This window comes from Cotesia typhae, unplaced genomic scaffold, assembly GCF_013202065.1.
Source record: "Cotesia typhae breed Kobodo isofemale line unplaced genomic scaffold, CoteBio_Ctyphae scaffold_45, whole genome shotgun sequence".
NCBI lineage: Eukaryota > Metazoa > Arthropoda > Insecta > Hymenoptera > Braconidae > Cotesia > Cotesia typhae.
In genome coordinates, this window is record NW_027423777.1 from 698,769 (window position 1) to 721,370 (window position 22,602).

At 27.9% G+C, this 22,602-nt stretch overlaps 2 protein-coding genes across 4 annotated transcripts; one reads left to right on the forward strand and one right to left on the reverse strand.

Annotated features, from left to right (window-relative positions):
* The first annotated feature begins 431 nt into the window (after positions 1–431).
* On the forward strand, positions 432–3,034 carry LOC141536780 (uncharacterized). Of its 2 annotated transcripts, XM_074257511.1 has the most exons (5): positions 432–902; positions 1,193–1,489; positions 1,736–1,810; positions 2,008–2,085; positions 2,197–3,034. In XM_074257511.1, the coding sequence occupies exons 2-5, from the start codon at positions 1,376–1,378 to the stop codon at positions 3,031–3,033; spliced, it is 1,104 nt and encodes a 367-aa protein (XP_074113612.1). In that variant the 5' UTR covers positions 432–902; positions 1,193–1,375; the 3' UTR covers position 3,034. The 2 variants fall into 2 exon arrangements, with proteins under 2 accessions (XP_074113612.1, XP_074113611.1); XM_074257510.1 differs by having other exon boundaries at positions 432–1,489.
* Positions 3,035–7,508: 4,474 nt separating this feature from the next.
* Positions 7,509–8,863, reverse strand: LOC141536888 (uncharacterized). Of its 2 annotated transcripts, none has more exons than XM_074257672.1 (3): positions 8,604–8,863; positions 7,843–8,427; positions 7,509–7,655 (listed from the first exon to the last, which is right to left on the reverse strand). In XM_074257672.1, exons 1-3 carry the CDS (start codon positions 8,785–8,787, stop codon positions 7,597–7,599), a joined length of 828 nt encoding a protein of 275 aa, XP_074113773.1. In that variant the 5' UTR covers positions 8,788–8,863; the 3' UTR covers positions 7,509–7,596. The 2 variants fall into 2 exon arrangements, with proteins under 2 accessions (XP_074113773.1, XP_074113772.1); XM_074257671.1 differs by having other exon boundaries at positions 7,843–8,439.
* Positions 8,864–22,602: the final 13,739 nt, after the last annotated feature.

Here is a 22,602-nt window from a genome sequence, read left to right on the forward strand (position 1 = left end):
TTATTATTATTATTATTATTGTTAATATTAGTTTCAGCTGAATTATTATTCTGTACACTGTCAACTATCATTAACTCCTTGTTGTTATTTTTTTCGATTGACGATTTTTTAAACGCTCGAAACGCTTAACAGATTGAATTAAATTTTTAGTATTTTTTTTTCCGGAAAAATAGAAGGAACATACGATGGATGAAGTGGATGCTCTGATTTATTATTGTTAATAAAATGAACACTACAAATTCTTGTACTTTTATTTGGCTTCCAGTCTTTTGGATTTTTACTGAAATAAAAAAAAATTTTAGGTTATATTTTTATTATTTAATTATTATCTATCTCATGATTGCTTACTAACTTTAATAAAATAAATATGAAGACATTTTTTTATACTAACTTAAAAGATGTATTTATTTTTGTAATAATTGTTAATTACTTACACATATTTTTCACTGCATTTATCCATTTTAAACGCTTACTCTCCTTCCACGGATAAACACTAGTATTTTGTGGAAAAGTATAAAATTTCACCGGCAAATTTATGCCTTGCTCTTTGCGAGATTTTTCTGTACAACCTTTTATACAACACGACTTTATTGATGAAGACATTGTAAATTATTAAAAAATTTATCGCAATAAAAAAACAAATCTATCGAAAATCACATGTTACAGAAGGATAGTATTATTATTATTATTGCTCAAAAGGTTCGCGTTTTAGTCACTAGTTGGCGTGACACTCTAGAGGCACGATCCCTATAGTAATTTGATTTTTTCGTAGCTTTGTCATACCATAAAACCTGGTATTTTTTAGTATTGTCGAAGTCCTCAACATTTTCAGATTTGAAGGCTTTAATATCTGATACTTTGACTATTAATTTCTCATTATCATCGAGATAACAAACGTACGCGTGAGTAACTTTACTCATTTTTATATCTCAAGATTTACTTTAATATTTTACTTTAATAATGGAGATGAAGTGTCTAAAATTTTAAAGACATTCGTGATATAGTCATGTGAAAATGTTTTTCTCAGAAAAGCCAACCGTTGTAGTGTAAACCTTAAGGCTGATTTATAAATATATGCTTTTAGGCTCTTCTAATGAAACATTCCACCAATCTTATAAATCTTTATAACAAGTTTGCGACTCTTTCTTTCTATAGTAGTAATGTGATTGGCTAACATTTTTTATCACTATAGTATACGGGAGCAGTAACTATATGCACATGTAGAGTATATATGCATATACAAATATGATAGTTGGTATATGTACATCTGAGATCTTTATTGACAATTCAAATATAAGCTCGTCCATAAATGAAAATTCGTTTTTATTAAAATATTTAATAATAAATGATTTATTAAAAAATTTGAAGCAACAAAATGAATAGACCAAATAAATATAAATTATATCTGGAAAAAGATTCCGGCGCATCAATACTCTTATCGACGAAGTACGACATGAAAAAAAGGAGTGATAAACAGAAACAATTGCTAGTAACTATAAATTATTTTATTATCGTAACTTTGTAAATCATCTTTTCTATTATTATTAAGTCAACTGAACGATTTAATTATAATTATTTTATATGTATATGTACATCACTGCGACATACGTTGATTTAGTTAGATAATTGCATTATTTCTTAATTTATAAGACGAAAATTGACTGAATAAAAATAAAATTGTAACTTTTTTGCAATACATAAGTTCCAATTTTTTAATTAATATTTGTTATTACAGGAATCTTCATTAAATAGTTCAAATAATCCCTTATTACGACAAGAGTCTTTGCAAGTTAACCAAATCATCAATTCGGTAAGAATATGACAAAGTTTCAATAAAAATTAGTAAAATTGTTAACTAGTGGATTTTATGGAAAAAATAATTGAGACAGAAACTTAAGCTGTTAATAATATTTTTATTAACTAATCCTAGTTAATTTAAAGCTTTCTAATCAAGTATAAATTCATAAGTTTTGTTATGTATTTAATTTTCCATAATTCAAACTATAGGAACTTTCAATAGATTTATGTAATGATGATCAAACAATACAACCGAATGCAATTGAGACTAACCAACATAACAATTCGGTAAGAAATTTTTTGGTTAACTAAACTTGATTACATTAAAATCAAAATCTAATGCTGTATAATATTATGAATGAATTAAATTCTTAAAATTTTTTTATTTGTTTTTTATAGAGCGAAAATGGCGGCGAAGCAGAATGTGAGGAAAACAATTTACCACATCAACAATTATTTAAAAATACACATAATGATAATTTTGATGATACTATGTTCACGGAATTGCGAAAGGTTATGGACTCGGAGACTTTTTCTACTATAATTAAAGAACGTGTGAATGTTTCTATAGGAGATATATATGTTATGTTATTAAAATATGCATTGACAAATTTTTTGTCTCAAGCAGCCACAGAAAATTTATTTAAAATGATTAATCGTTTATATGATCGACCAGTAATTGCAGAGACTCGATATTTAATTGACAAATTATTTAATCCATCGTCAACGATTAAATATCATGCACAATGTTCATCTTGTAAGCAAATTACGCAATTTAAATCTCTGAGTGATAAGATAATTTGTAAATCTTGTACTATGGAGATAAACATGAAAGATTGGGATTTTTTTATTACATTAAATATTGCTCATGAAATAGCTAGCTGTTTAGAAAAATATGGAGTTCATTATAAGTATGTTGTTAATGAAAGAAAGCATACCAAGCATATTTATAGTGACATATATGATGGGTCAGAGTATAGAAAATTTTTGGGTATGTTACCAGCGACGCATCGTCATTCATATGCCACTCTGACTTTTAACGCTGATGGTGCACCAGTTTTCAAGAGCTCCAACACAAGCATCTGGCCCATACAGATAATGATAAACGAGTTACCAATCCATGTAAGAACACATCATCCCTTACTTGGAGCATTATTGTTTGGTAAAAGTAAGCCAGATATGAATGTTTTTTTTGACTCCGTTTGTGAAAAATATGAATATCTTGTCTACTTCTAGAATTATGTGTGATTTTCAAGGAGAAAAAATAAATGTAAAAGTATATGCATTAAACTGCTGTGTTGATTCGCAAGCTCGAGCACCAATGCAAGGTATTAATCAGTTTAATGGGTACTATGGATGCAATTGGTGTCTTCATCCAGGAGAATGGGTTAAGCGTAATAATAATGCAAGAGGAAGCGTTAAATATCCTAATATTTCTGCTTATGTTCCGGAGCTTCGAAATAAAGAAGATACTGTTTTTGTGATGGACAGCCTTAATTGTGAAGCAGCAGCTGATGATGAATCTGATAATGAATCTGATATTGAATTGGAACCTGACCGGTATGGCATAAAATCAAGGACACCTTTATGTGATTTAGAATTATTTAATATAATTAATGGATTTGTACCTAACTATCTTCATTGTTGCTTACTCGGAATTGGTAAACAATTTCTAAATTACTGGCGCAATACCACTGATAGATTGTTTTCATTCACGGCAAATGATGAACGAATTATTAATGCGCACATGAAATATATTAGAGTTCCTCATCAGGTTAGTCGTTTAGTGCGTACATTGGAAGATCAATCTCACTGGAAAGCTCGCGAGTATGAAAATTGGATCCTGTATTATAGTTTACCCTTGTTGAGTTTGACAAGCTTACCTGACACCTATGTATCTCATTGGGCTTTATTTGTGGAAGCACTACATCTTTTGCTTCAGTCAAATATGACGTTAGATGACATCCGGATAGCTAACAATTTACTGCACCAATTCGTTCACGAGACAGAGAAGCTTTACACCAAAAATGCGAAGACATTTAACGTTCATCAATTAACACACTTAGCTAAAAGTGTTAAAGAATGGGGACCATTATGGGCACACTCTTCATTTGGTTTTGAATCAGGAAATTTTTATTTATTGACAATGATTAAAGCTGCAAAAGGGGTTAATCAACAAGTATGTCGAAATTTATTTATGTCTAAAGCTGTCGAATTAATATTGTCAGAAAAAGGAGACATACTATCACCTCAAGTTCATAAATTCTGTCTAAATTTAGAATCTAAAACTGTACAAAAGACTCTTGCAGTAACTAGTAAAAGTCGTTATTTTAGTGAAACTAGTAGTGCAAAATTGCTTAATATTGCTTTGAAATTAGGATTGGAGCCTACTAAAATATCGTTTTTTACAAAAATGATTAAAGATCAATGTGCCTATTTAACATTTAAAAAAAATAATAAGCGATCTGACAATTCTTTCGCAGTACTTGAAGATGGCTCGTTTATTCAAATAGAATCATTTATTGTAGACCGAGGAACAAATCGAGAACTAACTCTATGCAAAAGAATATTAGTAAATAACTTAACGGTATCAAGAGTAGAATTAGTTAAAATTAGGACAAAATGTGATGTTATTGATACAAAAACTATTAAAAGTATATGTGTTTTTATAAATCTTCCCGAGATACAATATCTTTGTAACCTTCCTAATTTACTATTTTATTAAAATTATTATTTGTGATAAATGTATAATGCAATACTAATAAATAAATTTCTAAATTATAAAAAATACTTGTACGAAATTTTAATATAAAAATTATTAATCGTTTATGAAAAAATTACTAATAAATTTTTATTAAAAAATTATCTTATCTACATAGATTGGTTATTAGTTTTTTATCATGATACATATATAATTATTAGTTCTAAAAGAATTTAGCTCAATAGATTCCATGTACCAATACCTTCCCAAACGAACTCATATAGTTTCCTACATGAATTTTTCATATGGGAATCCATGTACCCACAGTTTCCTACATGGATTACCATACGAATCCATGCTTCCTATATGAATCTCTCACATGTGAATCCATGTACCCACAGGTTCCTATATGGATTCTCATAGGAATCCATGCTTCCTATATGAATTTCTCACATGGGAGCCCATGTACCCACAGGTTCCTATATGGATTCCTATGGGAATCCATATATTCCCATGTGGATTCCTATAGGTTCTTATAGGAATCCATACTTTCCTATGTGGATTCCCATGGATTCCCACATAAATCCACATGGATTTTTTTGATAGGGTGGTAGTATGAACTACTGAGGACCCCAAAAGCTCGCGTTCGAACCCAACTCATGCCAAGAATTTTTTCAATCAATAATTCCATATAAATTTAAATTAAATTCGCTAATGAGTTCCAATGTGAGTGTTCCTAAACTATTTTTAATTTTTTCGAAAATCATAAAATTTTTTTCTTTTAAATTTTAGATTGGATTCTGATGGGAATTTTCCCATTGGGACCTCAAAGCGATTGCCCAATGAGGACCTAACAAGGTTTTGCTTGACATCCCAATGTGCGGACCCAAGAGGGGAACCCAATTGGTTTTACTGTTAAATTTCTAGTCCAGATACTCAATTGTTTTGCTGGCTGATCGCTGGTAACGCAATCTTTAATTGGTTATTTTTCTATGATTTGCACAATGGAGTGAAATAGGCCGTTCCATCTGTATGAAAAAATGCTATCGCGATAAAATTCAAACGAGATTTAAAAGTGATTTATAAATAAAATTAATTTCTTGTAATTTATTATCAAGTTGGGGCAAATTACTAATGAATAATTATCTTAAAATTAAAATTATTTCTTCCATTCTCTCTCGTAGTGCACATTAGGGTGATTCAAAAAAAAAGAATATTTTTTTTTTCGTTTGGTACTCTGAAAAATAGGTTCCTAGACACCTCTAAGAAAGCCTCTCCAAGCATGAGTTCTTAATTGTAACGGGAAGGTCCTCCTTCTTACAGTTTTCTATTTTTTCTTATTATCAGATAGAAAAATTTATATCTCGCTTCCAACTACTTGAAAAAATATCTTGTTCCTTAGATTTTGTAGGAAATTGAATGCTCTACAAAAAAGGTCTCTTACGATTTTTTTCGTAAACCCAACCGTTTAAAAGATATTAACGGTTAAAGTTTGATTATTTTTGGGAAAATTTTTTATTTCTTATGAATTTTATAACTCAATGAAAAAAATCATTATGAATGATGAAACTCATAGTTTTGTAGGAAATTTACTGCTCTATAAAAATGGTCTCTTATGATTTTTCGATCAAGTTGAGCGTTTACGAGATATTCATCGTCAAACATCAATGCATATCAATTTTTCTAGTTTTTGATCAATAATTCGAAAAATTTCAATTTATTCTGTGAGTTTCAAGGAAATTTAGACAAATTTGAGTTTCTATGAATAGAAATATGTTATGAACTATTTTTTTAATTAGTTTTTTTAGTCTTGGACATGTTTGATTACATTAAAACAAAAAATTAGTGCATTTTTTTAAATATATAATTCAATTTAGTGTGTTTCACATGTGTTTCACTTTTTTATCGAAGAATTTATTTATTTAATTATCAACTGCCATATAATTTTCAATATTTTCAACATAACGGTACACTTTTACTGTAAATAATTTCCTCTATTGCAGTTTGGGTAGTTTTTCGATGTTCTTTGATAATTTGCAATAAGTATTGGAATTGCTCTTCATTTTTGTCAAGCATTGATTATACTCACTAACTAATGCAACAGCTCGTTCTGCTGAATCATTAACAACTTTCAATTGGTTAAAGTATTCTTTATTTTCAATGTAACTGTCATTAGTAGGCCACGATTCAATATCTTTATCAAGGAAGTCATATGGTAAATCAAAGATTTTAAAGAGATTTAAAGACTTTTTAGAAACAAAGTCACTCAGACTTTTTGCGTTAATGAATTCAAATCGTTTTTATCAATTATAAATTTTTAGCTTTAGAATCTGTACCGTTACGAGTATTAACAGCTCCAACAATATTTTTTTACTTCCAATGAAACGGTATCGTCAAATAATGATAAAATGGCAAGTTCATCACTTAAATACCATAAATGCAAAATCATTTTTTTCAAGTTGCTGAAGAAATCAATGAATTGATATTTTTGTACTCGAATAAATTTTTCAAAAACTGCAAGTCATGATTAGCAGCAGTTGTTGCAGAAGTTGATGAAAACCAAGCTTTTAAATACAGTGTAACTATAAATATACAAATTTGCCGAAGACCGTCCAATTCTTTATTAGAAAGTTTAAATTCATTTCTGAATAGAAACATTTTTAAACTGTAAATTGCCTTTGCCATCCACCTAGCATGATGAATTGCACCAGGACGTTTGAAAAAAATTTCTTCTTGAGGCATTTCTCCAAGGAAAATCAACGACAATTCCAACAATTCTTTATAGTCATCTCGGGGTTGTAGTAACTATCAAAAACAATTAAAAATTTGTCAGAAACAAGAAAATTTTTTTCTTAAAATCGCAGTTAAATCATACCTGTAAGGATTGTGCAATTAAACTAGATATTTCATTTTTTTATCCAAAATGATATCAGCAACAACAGTATCTTCAATTCCAGATTTATAATTAGTTTTATTTATTTCATCCCATGATTTTTAAATCTTCCGAACATTGGTACGTTTGGCCCAGATGACACAGGCCAATATACTTCAAATGCACTTCTCAATATGATCTCAAAAATGTGGTGACGATATGGTAACTAGATTAACTCTCTTCCCAAAGTCTTTTCAATTGCCTTACATGTACCGTTATGAATTCCTGTATAAAGAAAATAGATAACTATCGTTAAATTTAATATTTTCAACAAATTGTAGATTATATTTAAAATCCAAATGAGTAAATAATTCTCAATAATTTCAAAAGTGAAATTCAGTAAGCAATAAAAATTAAACTAGAACGTTAATAATTAAATATTTTTTAGATTAAATTATCATTGATAAGTTACCTGTATTAACTGCCGTCGTGTCAAAACACATCGCCTTAACATAATTAGTAATACCCCATTCACTCAATGTCGATAAAATGGCTGATGTTTGATTGTCTGCCGTCCCAGAATTCATTTTTGGAACCCCAAGTAATTGTTCGGTACCAAATGCAGTTAAAATAACTGGTAGCCGTTCCACAGATTTTGATCCAACAAGGTCATTCAGCATTTTTCCGTCCCAATGCACAACGTATTTATCGTGTGTCTTAAAGTTGTCATTAAGTCCTTTAGCAATGTCTTCTCTTTGAAGCATACGAGCTCGTTGAATTGAACTATAACTGAGCGTTGTATCTTCAATTTTAATACCTACTGCTAGTAAAACCGGAGCAATAATAAACATCGCATTTCTACTGCTGACATTAGCTCGGTCGAGTCCAAAAATGACTTCAGGAGTTAAGACATCAAGTTTTGCTCGTTTTGTCGGAATTGGAGGTTCATACTCTGAATCAGATCCAAAATTTGTAACTCCACTTAATGTATACGTAGAGAACGACTCTGATTTTTCACTTGGAACAATCGCATGACTGGTAGACGGTTGATCTAAGTCTGGAATAAGATCTGTTTTATAAATTAAACGAAGAAAATGTATAGAATTTATTCATTTTGATGACAAATAATTAAGAAAGGACTCCAAAAATTGTCTAGTCAAATGTCATCTAGTCATCTATGAAAAGTTACACTACTACCTGACTTTATAATAATTAAATATCTCAGATACTTACTACTCTCATCTATTCCCATCATAGTCGTGGTTAAGTTTGATACAGGTACATTATTAGAAAGAATCTCTTTATGGGTACCGAATTTTTGATCCAAATACAACTTTCTAATATTATCATCAAGCACTTTTAAGGATTTTTCGCTCACAATGTCGAATAATTGTTCAAGATCAGTCTGAAATTTCATTTCCTTTTGGTTTTGCGCTGAATTCTTTTTATCGAAATTTTTTTGTAATTTTAACCATTGACTGTGATAGCGAAGAAATTTTTGACTGCATTAGGAGCTCCACTAGTTGGAATCTAATTTTTCTCCACAGTTCAATAACTTGGTCAACTGAATTTTTAGCACTTTGTTTGATTGAATACTTTAAAATTTTAAGTTGGTAGAAAAACACACGCATAACCTCTTTCACTTTTGGTAACTTACGTTCCGAAATTCTTTGTAGAGGTATTCCGATAAAACGTATTTCTTTATTCATTGTAGGTTAATTGATGATAAATAAATTTATGTGATGATTATAAGACTTATTTAAAATGAATTATTTTATTACGTATTCAAGATGATCAGTTTTAGGAACACTGAAAATACGGTATTAAATGGGTAGATACTGAAGATAGTTGAGAGTAAAAAACATAGATGGCGTTAGTTTCAGAAGACAAACAGAAGAAGAAATGGAATTCAAAACAAAAATCCCCTCGAACGAAAATTTTATGTATATTTTGTGAAAAACAAATTAAAAATACGCACTGAACAAATTTCATAATAATAAATGACAACGCGATTAAGATTTTAAATTATTAAAGATAAAATTTTAAAAAAATATTATTAGAATAAAAACTTTTAAATGAATTTTTGAACAGAAAACATCTATAGGAGTTGCTTTTATAATAAAAACTCAAATTTGTCTAAATTTCCTTGAAACTCACAGAATAAATTGAAATTTTTCGAATTATTGATCAAAAACTAGAAAAATTGATATGCATTGATGTTTGACGATGAATATCTCGTAAACGCTCAACTTGATCGAAAAATCATAAGAGACCATTTTTATAGAGCAGTAAATTTTCTACAAAACTATGAGTTTCATCATTCATAATGATTTTTTTCATTGAGTTATAAAATTCATAAGAAATAAAAAATTTTCCCAAAAATAATCAAACTTTAACCGTTAATATCTTTTAAACGGTTGGGTTTACGAAAAAAATCGTAAGAGACCTTTTTTGTAGAGCATTCAATTTCCTACAAAATCTAAGGAACAAGATATTTTTTCAAGTAGTTGGAAGCGAGATATAAATTTTTCTATCTGATAATAAGAAAAAATAGAAAACTGTAAGAAGGAGGACCTTCCCGTTACAATTAAGAACTCATGCTTGGAGAGGCTTTCTTGGAGGTGTCTAGGAACCTATTTTTCAGAGTACCAAACGAAAAAACAAATATTCTTTTTTTTTGAATCACCCTAGTGCACATAGAGAGTAAATCTTTACTTGGATCTATTTACGTATGACACGAGCGCTTAAGGCATGTACATTAGGATTTACTGAATTTTGTGTAATCATATCTTGCTTTATATAATTGTATGAAAATGTCAAATAAATTAACTGTTTGATATTTATATATGATCATAATTAGATTAAAATTATAATTTAAAAAATACGATTTTTTATTTATAAATAAATATACAAATAACAATTACTGTAGAGATTTTCAAAGAGTTAATTAACATATCACGAACGGTCACCCATCCAAGTACTAATCATGATCATTGCTGCTTAACATGAATCGAGTTATCTAAATAAACTATAACAAATGAAGATATACCATTTTCAATTCTACTAGGTTAACAAACATTTTCGTTTATTCTTACTTTCTACTCTCTCCAACAAAGTCAAGCTTCTGTACGTGTATGCTGGTCGAAGAAACGAAAATTTGTCATCCTCATAACCTGACACTATTTTTTCTGCGATAAATCGTGACCCGCACAATCGTGCTATTGATCGTCGATGATGACACAGTTATTAAAATTAATATTCTAGACATTCGCAAGACCTATTTAATTATTAATAAGTTTTGTTGTATTATATTTATTAATTTTTTGCTCATTGTTTCAATGGATTGAAAGTTAGATTTTTTTGTTTTAATTATTCAATAATTAACTTTTATTAGTGGAAGACCTAAGAGAACAGTAGACCAATAAAAATTCGTTTTTCAAGTCGAAAATTATTGCATACGATAGATTTTCGATTTACAAAGGATGCCCTACATATACCGAAAAATAATTGTTACAAGTTTGTAATGCATAAATAAATCTCTTTTTGTAATTATGTGAGGTCCGTCTTGGTGGTCCTTCTTGCTCCACATCCAGGTTCTTGGACCATTGTCATACTTGTTTTTGAAAAAAAGTATTTTTGCTAGTATCTCCATAAGATACTGGTTTTATATTACGGAATTCAGTGTTGAATAAATAGTTAAATAAAAATTTTATAGAAGCAAAGTTTTTAGTTCTTGATGAGAGTTTCATGAAATTTTAATTCTAAGATTTTACAGAAATCTGTGAAATTGCAGAATTTCTTATAAGATTTTATTTACGTGGAAAAAATTTTTTATGTCATAATATTTTCGTATAAGACAATAATCAGAAAATTTGATATGTCTATCCATGGCCTATGTACTTTTATGAACATTTTTTCCCGCTTATAAAAACAAAAGACTCCCATTTTTCTTTCATTTATTTTTAAGACGGTTTTCTTTTGTTTTTACTAACTAAGAATTTTACATACATGTTATTTTTGCTGATTCTATAACTTATAAATTGTTCTTATTGCGGGATCAAAGGAGTGTAACAGATTGAAATGAGTGCATTTTCCAAACACTAGATATGTGAAAAATAAATTTGGCTACTTATTTAAATAGAATTCGTGAAAAACATGTTAAATTTATTTTCTATAAAAAATTGATATCACTGTGAAAATTTTAAATAACAGAAAAATTGTTCGCACTTGAAGCTAGACAGATTTCAACTTTATCTATGAGACTTGCAATGACTTTGACTAAAACTTTCAATGCTCATTTGGAATCTGTGCAAATCAAAACAATACTTCAATTTAATTTCAAGTGTAGATCTAAAAATGCAATTTTATAAAGTGCTCAGCAAAGCGGGCGGGTAACAGCTAATATGTATATATATCATGTTTGTTTATCTCGCTAAAATTTAAGAATGGCTGGACCAATTTGGTAATTTTGATCTTAAAATATTTGTAAAAGTTCAGGGAAGATTCACAAGAAACATAAATAATAAGTAATAGAAAATACTAAAAAACGACAATTTAGTTTTCCAATACAAATTGTTCCTAGCTCTGAAATGAGGTCCGATCTCTATGGTCTGTTCCTAGCTTTGAATCGAGGTCCGATCTCTTTGGTCTGTTCCTAGCTTTAAAGTAAAGTCCGATCTCTTTGGTCTGTTTTGTTTCAGAAATAAAAAAAATGTTAGTTAACTATCAAAAAAATAAAATAAATAAATTTCAAGACGATTAATAAAATCTATCATCAGTTTGTCAGTGCGCGAGAACTTTTTTATTGTTATTGTTTTAAAATGCCAAGGGGAAGACGACCTGACTTAGACCGTTGAAGTCAATCAAATGTGCGACAAGCTACCTCACGTCTAAATCGCACTAATGACCATAAATAAATCGCAAGGCCAGTCGTTGAAAATTTGTGGGAATCAACTTTGAGTTTCCCTGTTTCGCGCATGGGCATTGATACGTCACGTGTTCACGAGTCGGAAAACCATCATCTTTATATATTTACGCACTGCAAAAAAAGACAAAAAATATAATACATCAAAAAGCTTTAAATTGATCATGTGTATAGATAAGTTGCATTTAATGTAAATAAAAATTTTGTATCAAGAATTGACCATACTTTTCACAAATGTATGTAGGTGATAGGTTGACCGAGTTGTCTAGTGTATTGACAAATAATATGATAATGCATTGATAATACAATATTAGGCCTGCATATTAAAAAATAGTATTTTAGTCTATGAAAACGATAAACAACCGGATGGTTCGAAAGTGAGACCTTGATCACGTTCCACCGCCAACTCTCACAGGGTTAGAGGCTTGGCCTAAAACTTATTAAGTATAATATCTCAGTCATACATGCTTCTACTGCAGTTGCTATTCAACAACTTCAATACATTGAAAATGTGTATAATATTTCAATTATACCCACCATTACCGTAAAAAATCTACCGTCAATTTTCCTCTTGATTATTTTAATAAATTTAAAAATTTTTGCCGGTAAATTTATTATTTATAAAATTTACACTTAATTATGCACTAAAGAATTTTTCTGGAAGAAACCGGTTGACTTCACTGCAGGCAATTCTTCGAACTTCGCGTCGTTTATGAGCTTAAACAACACAGACGATTTAAAATGCTCTGAAATTGAAATTTATTGGATGGATCGGTTTAAATAATTAAACTCTGATAACAAACTGTTCCGATTCCAGTGATCCAATTAAACTAATTACATTCGTTCAAGCCACTTGTAGGAGACATTGAGGCGTCAATTCGGGAACGATGAAATTTAACAGGCAGATAACTGAGAAAGAAAAAATGAAAAAGTAGTTTTTTTTTTGTGTTTTTGTTGTTAACTCTGATCCGAACAATAACAGTTTCACTGTTAAAAATTGCGCCAAGTCCACGTTCATAAAACTCATCTTAATAACATCTGCACTTTGCAAAAAAAAATAAGACTCGTTACAATAATTTTCATTCTATACAAAAAAAAGTTAAATACAAAAAAATACCAAGAAACCGTCATAATGTTGAAAAAATTGAAAAAAATTTGTTGAAAATTTAAAAATCAAGAAAAAATTTTTTTATCGTACTTGGCGCGCGTCATTGAGTACCCCAAATTTTTTCAGGATACATGAACATCCTTTTAATGTTTCAACATTTGTAAGTAAGTCAACCTATAAAATGCATAAATGTAATTAATGAAATATTATTTTATGATACGTTTAACAAAAGTTAGGTAAAATCAACATGGCATACGTATTTTATTTGAAATTTTTAAATTCTCCGCACATCGTTTATGATTTCAATAAAACGCCCTCTCCTGTTCGGTTATACAATTTGCTTACAAGTGAATACGCCTGCATACGTTGACTCTGTAGTGGAATCACTGCGAAGATTGAGTTGACTAAAAAATAAAACATATGGCCGACTAAATTGAGAAAAGGCGGTGTGATTGCCAATCAAAATGTGTTAATTACAATTAAACGAAGCACCATCAAGTTTCTTCATGAAAGCTTAATGACGGAACTGAAAAAAATTGAATTAAAAAATTTTGTGTTATTTCAGATATCTTCACCAGACTACCATATTGACAGTTATTTTCACTAAAAATCTGAAAAAAATTTTCGAAACGGATTTTTTCACTGAAACTGATATTAATCCAGTAAGCAGTGTTTTTAATTCGTTGAGTATACTTCACTGATGTGAATCTATAAACATAACAATGTATGAAATCATATATTATATAATTAGAGCTGATAAGATATATATATATATATATATATATATATATATATATATATATATATATATATATATATATATATATATATATATATATATATATAATTATACATATTTACATTACATAAATTCAAGCGAAATCGTTTTTTCTCGGGTTGAAATTCGTTCGAAAAAATTTGGGGTACTCAATGACGCGCGCCAAGTACGATAAAAAAACTTTTTCTTAATTTTTAAATTTTTTTCAATTTTTTCAACATTATGACGGTTTCTTGGTATTTTTTTGTATTTAACTTTTTTTTGTATAGAATGAAAATTATTGTAGCGAGTCTTCTTTTTTTTGCAAAGTGCAGATGTTATTAAGATGAGTTTTATGAACGTGGACTTGGCGCAATTTTTAACAGTGAAACTGTTTTTGTTCGGATTTCATATCTTTTTGTTAAGTGTAATTTTTTGCTCGCCTCTTAATACATTCTTAATTTTAAAATTGAACTTTTCCCGCGCAAAATTAGAAATATGTAAATAAATTAATTAATGCAGGTAAAGCTATTATCATATAAAAGGTTATTTGTTCGTTAATTTTGAAAATCAAATCCTAACAAAAAAATTAAAATTCTGTTTCTCTCATAGTAACTAGTAGCATTAAAAAACTTAACGTGACTGACCCGTGTAAACTCTTCGGTTTCAATCAATTAACTAGCTTATCAATGGGGATTTTAAATTTTTTATGTATATATAGTTAACGTTTAACATTTTTTTGAATTAAAAAAGTTGTTAATCTAGATTTAATGCTCTACTACACATTAATTTAACAATAACAATAATTATTTTGGTAATGATAAACAATGATAATGATACTTTTAACATCAATTTATCATTACCGATATAATAAATTTCATTTTTATAATGATTATTATTGTTATTGTTACAATGACATTATTGTTAATAAAGGGGACAATGCATCATACGCATAATTGTAATACATATGGCCTAAAAATTACAATTATTTGAAATCCGCTCGATTGAATAACAATGCCACCTACAGGCAACGACTACAAAGTCGTAGAATGTGTACACTATCCAATGAGAATTGCCTAAATCTTGAACTGCTGGCCTGAAGGAAGAAAGTAAAACTCAAACAATCTTTAGCCTGTTGTGTATTTAGTCTAGTTAATAAATGAAATTCAATAGAAAGAATAGGTTTGAAAACCGTCCAAATATGAAGTTGTTTGATAGTTTGTTCTAGAAATTTTGTATTTATAAAGTATTTTAACATTCTTAATTTCAAAATTAAATTTTTCCCGCGCAAAATTGAAAATTCATAAATGAACAAATTAATGCAGGCAAAGCTATTCTAATATGATAGGTTGTTTATTAGGTTTTTTATTCGTTAATTTTGATAATCAAATCCTAATAAAAATATTGAAATTCTGTTTCTCTCATAGTAGCTAGTAGCATTAAAAAACTTAACGTGACTGATCCGCGTAAACTCCGCGGTTAAAAGCGATTAACTATTTTATTAATAGGGATTTTACATTTTTATTTATATACAGTAAAAATTTTAACATTTTTTTGAATTAAAAAAGTTGTTGATTTGGATTTAATACTCTAATACACATTAATTTAATAATAACAATAATTCATTCAGTAATAATAATGATAATGATATTTTTAACCTCAATTTGGTATTACCGATATAATTAATTTCAGTCTCATAATTTTTATTATTAGTGTTATTGTTATTATGACATTGTTGTAAGTAAATGACACAATACACCATGCGCATAATTGTAAGACTTTTCACCTAAAGATTACAATTATTTGAAATCCACTTGATTGGATAACAATGCAACCTATCGGCAACGACCACAAAATCATAGAATGGTACACTATCCAATGGGAATAACCTCTGATTAAGATTGTTCATGTACAAAAAACCTTTGTTCCAACTTCAAATTGTTTATTTCTTGTTTAATTAACATTTTTAATAAGCTGAATATTTGTATTCTAAATATTTGCACTGCGCATGCGTCAACTTTACGTTTAGACTTTCAGCGCGGACTTTTGAAAATTATATTGACCAGCACAGTGATTAGAGTAAGTGTATTTTTCTTGTAATTTCAATTATAGAGGTCACAGGACAAAAGGGCAACGTGTAGTTTTTAATAACTTTATAATAAGTTTTATTTCAATAAAGTATTGAAATTTTTTGTTAATTGTTATGGATTTTTTTTTTTTTTTTTTTTTTTAATAGTTCGTAGTATTCATGAAAATAGAATTGATGAAAATAAAAAAAAATGTACATGCATTGATTAACAATTCTCTCGATATTTTTAAAAATTTAGAATGAAATGAATATTTATTAGTTATTTATTTATTTACTTAATGACATTGATATTGGCTGACGTCTAACAATTTTTATTTAATTATTTGAATTAATTAAATAGTAATTCCTAAAAAATTACACTCGTAAATTTTTTAATTTTTTACACATGAGATGTGCTTGTCACTATAATTTTCAAAAGACCGCGCTAAAAGTCTATATACGTAAAGTTGACGCATGCGCAGTGCAAATATTTAGAATGCATATATACAGCTAATTAAAAATGTTAATTAAACAACAAATAAAAAATGTGAAGTAGGAACAAATGTTAAATATACATGAACAATCAAAAATAGAGGCTTGATAACCCAAATTGCTACCAAAATATTAGAAAATGCGACAGGGGGGCTAACTTAAAGGTACATTATTAAGAAATTCTTTTTAAAATAAATAAATGGAGAACGATTAAATGTTGAGAGTGAATAATAAAGAACAAACGAAAAGCTGAAAATGTGATAGAAAAAAAAAATCAAAAATTACAAGAAAAAAATTTGGGGTTCTAACTGCAGTGAGCTATCCCGTTGAATCTACAGTTTATGTAGAAATAATTCCAGTGCACTCTGGTGGTTGTAGATGCAAGCTGTGAATTAACTTTTTTCAGTGTAGTTGCGTATCTATAGTATGATTACTACACATTTTTATTTTATCTAGTCTGTGGCGGTGACTTTTCTCCATGAAAAAAAAGTCAGGATCGAAATTTCTGAGCTTACTATAGTTTGTGCTGATAAAATTTAATAATTTTAAGTGAATTAAATGTTATAATTAATTAATACCAGTAAAATAGAGTATGACTTACTTTTATGATATATCATTTTGGAAAAAGGAGTACCATATAATTAAATAAAATTTTGCAACCTCGAAATACCATTCTGCTTACAGTAAACACAGTCGGTAGTCTGGCGCTCCGTTTACAACGGAATTTTTGAACGGTACTTGGCGCCAGATTCTACCAAATCTGTGGATAAGAATGTTTAGTAGTTTATACGAAAAATTTTGTATTCATATAACATTATTAATTTAAGGTTTGTACTTTTCCCGCGCAAAATTATAAAGTCACAAATAAATGGATTATTGCTGGCAAAGATATTATTATATAAAAGGTCGTATGTTCGTTAATTAAAGAGCTCAAATCCTGATCAAAAAATTAGTTTTTTTTTTATAGTACTAGTAGCATTAAAGAACTTAATATGACTAAGAATCGTTTAATCTTCAGTTTTAATCAATAAACCAGATGATCAATGGGAATTTTAAATTTTTTATATACATAAAGAAATTTTTAACGCTTTTTTTTAATCAAAAAAATTGTTAATTTAGATTAAATACTTCAATGCACAATAATTAAATAATAACAATAATTATTATAGTAATAATAATAATAATAATAAATATTAATATTACTATTATTTGTAACATCAATTTATTATTACCGATATAATTACTTTTAATATATTGTAACTCTTATTATTTTTAGCTTTGTCGATATTATAATTTTAGTATTATAACTATTATTACTTTTGGTTTTGTCGATATTACCATTATTATAAATATTACTATTATTATTTTTATTTGTTATTATGATATGATTACAATTGAGGAGCTGATTTTCAAAAGGGAATCTTTTCATATTTTAAAAAAAGCAGTTTTTTGAATTCTTAAATATTTATTACTTCAAGAATTATGAAGATTCCTAAATCAAAATCAAATTGTAGCTTCATAACCGATAGCACTTTATAGCAAAATTAAAAAAGTTCAATAAAAATATTTAGAATTGGAGATAATCAGTTCTGTGTCTCGATTAATCAAAAATGAAAAGATACCATTTTAAAAATCAGCTCCTAAATTATCATTTATTATTATTATGATATTGTTGCTAGTAAATAAGACAATGCATCAAACGCATAATTACAATACGAATTATCTAAAAATTATGATTATTTGAAACCCGCTCAATCGAATAACAATGCCACCTACAGGAAATGACCAAAAGATCATAGAATGTACACACTGCTTATTGAGAATTCTCGAGACCCTGAACAGCTGGTATATCCGAAGAAAGTAAAACTCAAACAATGTTTAGCGTATTATCTATTTGGTCTGGTTAATAAATTAAATTAACTTTGAACAATATGTTTAACAACATACACATAGGTTGTTGGATAGTTTAGTTAGTAGTTTACTCTGTAAATTTTTTTATATTCATAAGAAATTTTTTTACATTCTTAATTTAAAGTTTGTACTTTTCCCACGGATATGTTCATAAAATTATTATAAAAATAAATTAAACTTTTATTTTCCGTAAAGAAACTAGAAGCATCGATAAAATTTCATGAAAATTAGTCGCGTATATCTTTTGGATGAGATTGATAGACTTGAATTATCAATCATAATATTTATATTTTATAAAATCGTAGGAAAAGTTTTTTATATTTTTTGTATTTTAGGAAATTGTGAATTTGGATTTAATACCACAATCCTTAATAATTTCATAATATAATCGTATTGTTCAATATTATGAATGCAATTATTTTTAACATCAATCTATTGTTATCATTATAATAACTATCAGTATTATCTTCATTTTTATTGTTATTATTAGCATGATCATTTTTATTACATATTATTATTATCATAATTATGTTGTTAGTAAATAATACGATTCATCAAACTCATAATGAATATAAGCATTATGTACAGAATATTGTCGTTTTGAATGTCCGCGCAGTTCGGTCGCAGTATAGCAGTGCCACCTATATCTGTAAAACACTCGACCAGAATTACTTAGGCAATGATCAGCTGACTATTACATAGAAACTAAACCCAAACAATGTGAGCTCTTGTAGATATTGACTCTAGTTAATAAATAATACTTAATTTAAAAAAAAGTTAATTTAAAAAAATTCATATGTAAAGTTAATAGATAGTAAATTCTAGAGAGTTTATTTTAAAAAAAAAGTTTCAACATTTTATGTGATTGAAAAAATTTTCATTTCAAATTATATACTTTTGCCACAGAAAATTAGTGCACAAACAATTGTAACAATAAAATCACGTTAAACTTTTATTTCTCGTAGAGTAACTAATAAGCATTAATAAAATTCCATCAAGTGTATCTTTTGGTTTAGATTGATAGACAAATTATCAATCATAATATTTATATTTTATAAAATCGTAAAATAAATTTCCATGGTTTTTGTAATATTGATGATTGTTACTATTTCTTTTATTTTCGATTTCGAACTTTCTAACTACAGTTTGTGTTAGAGTAACATTGACGAGCCCTAGTGATCATCGACGCAAGCTCATAACTTTTTTTTTTAACTGTAGTCTCCCATCTAGTAGAGAGTTACCATACATTCTCGAATTATTTAGTCTGTGGCATGTCACTTTCTTCCTAAGAAAAAAGTCAAAATCTAAAAATCTGGGTCGCTATAGTTTGTGCTAGAGAATTTAATTAATTTTAAATAGAATTTATTATTTTCAATGACCATTATCAATTAATATTGATAATATAACATATAATGTATAATTATAGAGTAATATTGGAGGAAAAAAAGTTCTGTAGAATTAATAAAATTTTACAACCTAAAAATATCGTTCTGCTTACGGTAAACACATTCGGTAGTCTGGCGCTCCGTTTACAACGGAATTTTTGAACGGAACTTGGCGCCAGATTCTACCGAGTCTGTAGATCTAATAGTTTGTTATATAATTAGTCATTTCGTAAGATTTAAATTATATCGCTTGAATTATCAGTAACAACCATTAATTTTTTTAGATTAATGAAAAAATTTTACAATGTATTAATTTTGTTAGAAATAAGACAATGAATTTGTTGTTTTAAAAATTAGTTATAGAATAAAACATTTTCTTCTAAATAAACTGGTAGTAATAGTAAATCTTACAAATATTCTTTATTTCATTTCATATTTTATTACTCTTAGAGAAATAGATTTTATCAACAGTAAATAGTTCGGCTTCAGTAAATAAGTGACGAGAGGTAGTTCAAAGTTTTCCTAAATTGAGAGGTCTAGATCGAGTATTCAATTACCATTCAATACCCTATCAAAAAAATCTACATGAGTTTATATGAGAACCCACATAGGAAAATATGGATTCCTACATGGGAAATCCACATACGAAGTATGAATTCCTACAGTGAATTTATATAAGCGAAATAAACATAGACCTTTCAAGAACGTGACTTAGGCCAGTGAGTATCGTAGAAGACTATCAACCATAAGGTACTGGGTTCAAGTCCAGTAGACGTGAGCAGTTTTTTCATTAGATCTAATTAGACAATCCGTTTTTCCGAATTAATTTCATTTAATAATTAATTGATAGCGATTACTTCATAATTTTTTAAATAAATTTTTTTTTTACCTGATTAATCTGGAAATCTATGTAGGATCCTACCCTGGATTCCTATTTGGGAAATCATGTAGGAATCTATCAGAAAATTTTAATTTTTTTGATAGGGTACTTAAATTCAATACTTCTTCCACTTATACATCTTCGATCATTTGACGTGTCAATTTGATGCAGAAATTTTATTAATATTATTGCCAACTACTTTTAATAATATTAACATGTTTAAATAGGATGAAACTTGAAGATAAATCTTCAGATTAGATAATTAGTAGAATAGCGAATTGGATTCAATTAAAAATTTTTTTGCTGAAATGGTTGCGAGAAAATCGTAACAAGAAGAATAATATCAATAATAATATATGAGTTACTTGCTGTACATATATTCTTACACCGTAAAAAATTCTCGGAGTTCATGCGGAGTGTTTTGAAAATGAATGCGGAGTGGATGATTTTCAATTGATTTATTCCCCCGGGAAGTGAAATTTTTTCCAGGACGGATTTAAATTATATTATTACATTATTAATATATTTCACAACGCGAAGTAAATTTTTTATTTATTTATTTTTTTTTTTTTTTTGAATAAGAATAAAAAAATAGTTTTGACTCATTTAAAAATTATAAAATGCATTTTTATAAATTAAAAAAATTACAATTTATAAACCGTAGTTTAATTTCTGTCAAAATTCGAATTTTGAAAGTTTTTTATGCAAATCAAAAAAAAAAATTTTTTGAAATTCGAATCTTTTCGAAATTTTTTTTCTTGAATTTGGATTATTAAACAAAAATTTGTCTTATACTGATCAAAAATAATTTTCTTTTGGAAATTAAATATGTTTTTAATTTTTAATTTTTTTTTTTTTTTCCTTTTTTACTCTTTTTTATTTTACATATTTCACAAATATTTATAAAATGAAAAATTGATGTGGGTTCTTGAAAAAAAGGTCTCAATGAGTGTAACATCAGAATGAGCTTACATCATAGAAAATGTTAATAATTAAGAAATGACATTATATCTTGTCAACTAACGATATTGTTTAAGACATAAGTTCATCTCAATATGACACTCATCGAGACAATTTATTGAGTACTCACATGATTTTTTTACATATTTTCTATATTTCACATATAGTTTATAAATATATATATTTGATTATTTATACCGACAAAAAAAAATAATTTGACACATAAAACTTGTTTCAGTTAAATAAAAATTTATTTTAATATAAGAATTCCGTACTTGGATGTTTTCCGGATGAAAATCAGGATTCACTCCTAAATTACTCGGCTGAAAATAACTCCGGATTCACTCCGAACGCGGAGTGTTGAATTACTTTACTCCGGTACTCCGAGTGATGGAAGTGAATGCAGACTAAAATTCACTCCCAATTCACTTCCGATATCTTACAGTGTACTTAACTTAAATTTTCATTCGTTACACATTAGAAATTCTGATAATTAAATTTACATTTTTCATACTTATGAATCAAAAAATTATTTCAACTATGAAAAAAATTCTTTCTCGGAATTCAAAAAAATTAATTACCGAATTTAAGTAATTTTCTTAAATATTCTGTATTAGTAAATCAAATATAAAGTTAAATGATTTGTAAGTTACAAGAGTAACAGAAACTCAAATCAAATTCTTGAAATCGAAGGCAAGATTAAAAAGAGTAAAAGTCCTGCCTGCATCCAAGTACCGATACCTCGTT

Coding starts and splice junctions, on each gene's coding strand:
- LOC141536780 (XM_074257510.1), top strand. CDS start 1,376: ATGAATAGACCAAATAAATATAAATTATATCTGGAAAAAGATTCCGGC. Junction 1,490..1,735: donor ATAAACAGAAACAATTGCTA/GTAACTATAAAT, acceptor TTGTTATTACAG/GAATCTTCATTAAATAGTTC. Junction 2,086..2,196: donor CTAACCAACATAACAATTCG/GTAAGAAATTTT, acceptor TGTTTTTTATAG/AGCGAAAATGGCGGCGAAGC.
- LOC141536888 (XM_074257671.1), bottom strand. CDS start 8,787: ATGAAATTTCAGACTGATCTTGAACAATTATTCGACATTGTGAGCGAA. Junction 8,440..8,603: donor GATGGGAATAGATGAGAGTA/GTAAGTATCTGA, acceptor TTTATAAAACAG/ATCTTATTCCAGACTTAGAT. Junction 7,656..7,842: donor CACGACGGCAGTTAATACAG/GTAACTTATCAA, acceptor TTCTTTATACAG/GAATTCATAACGGTACATGT.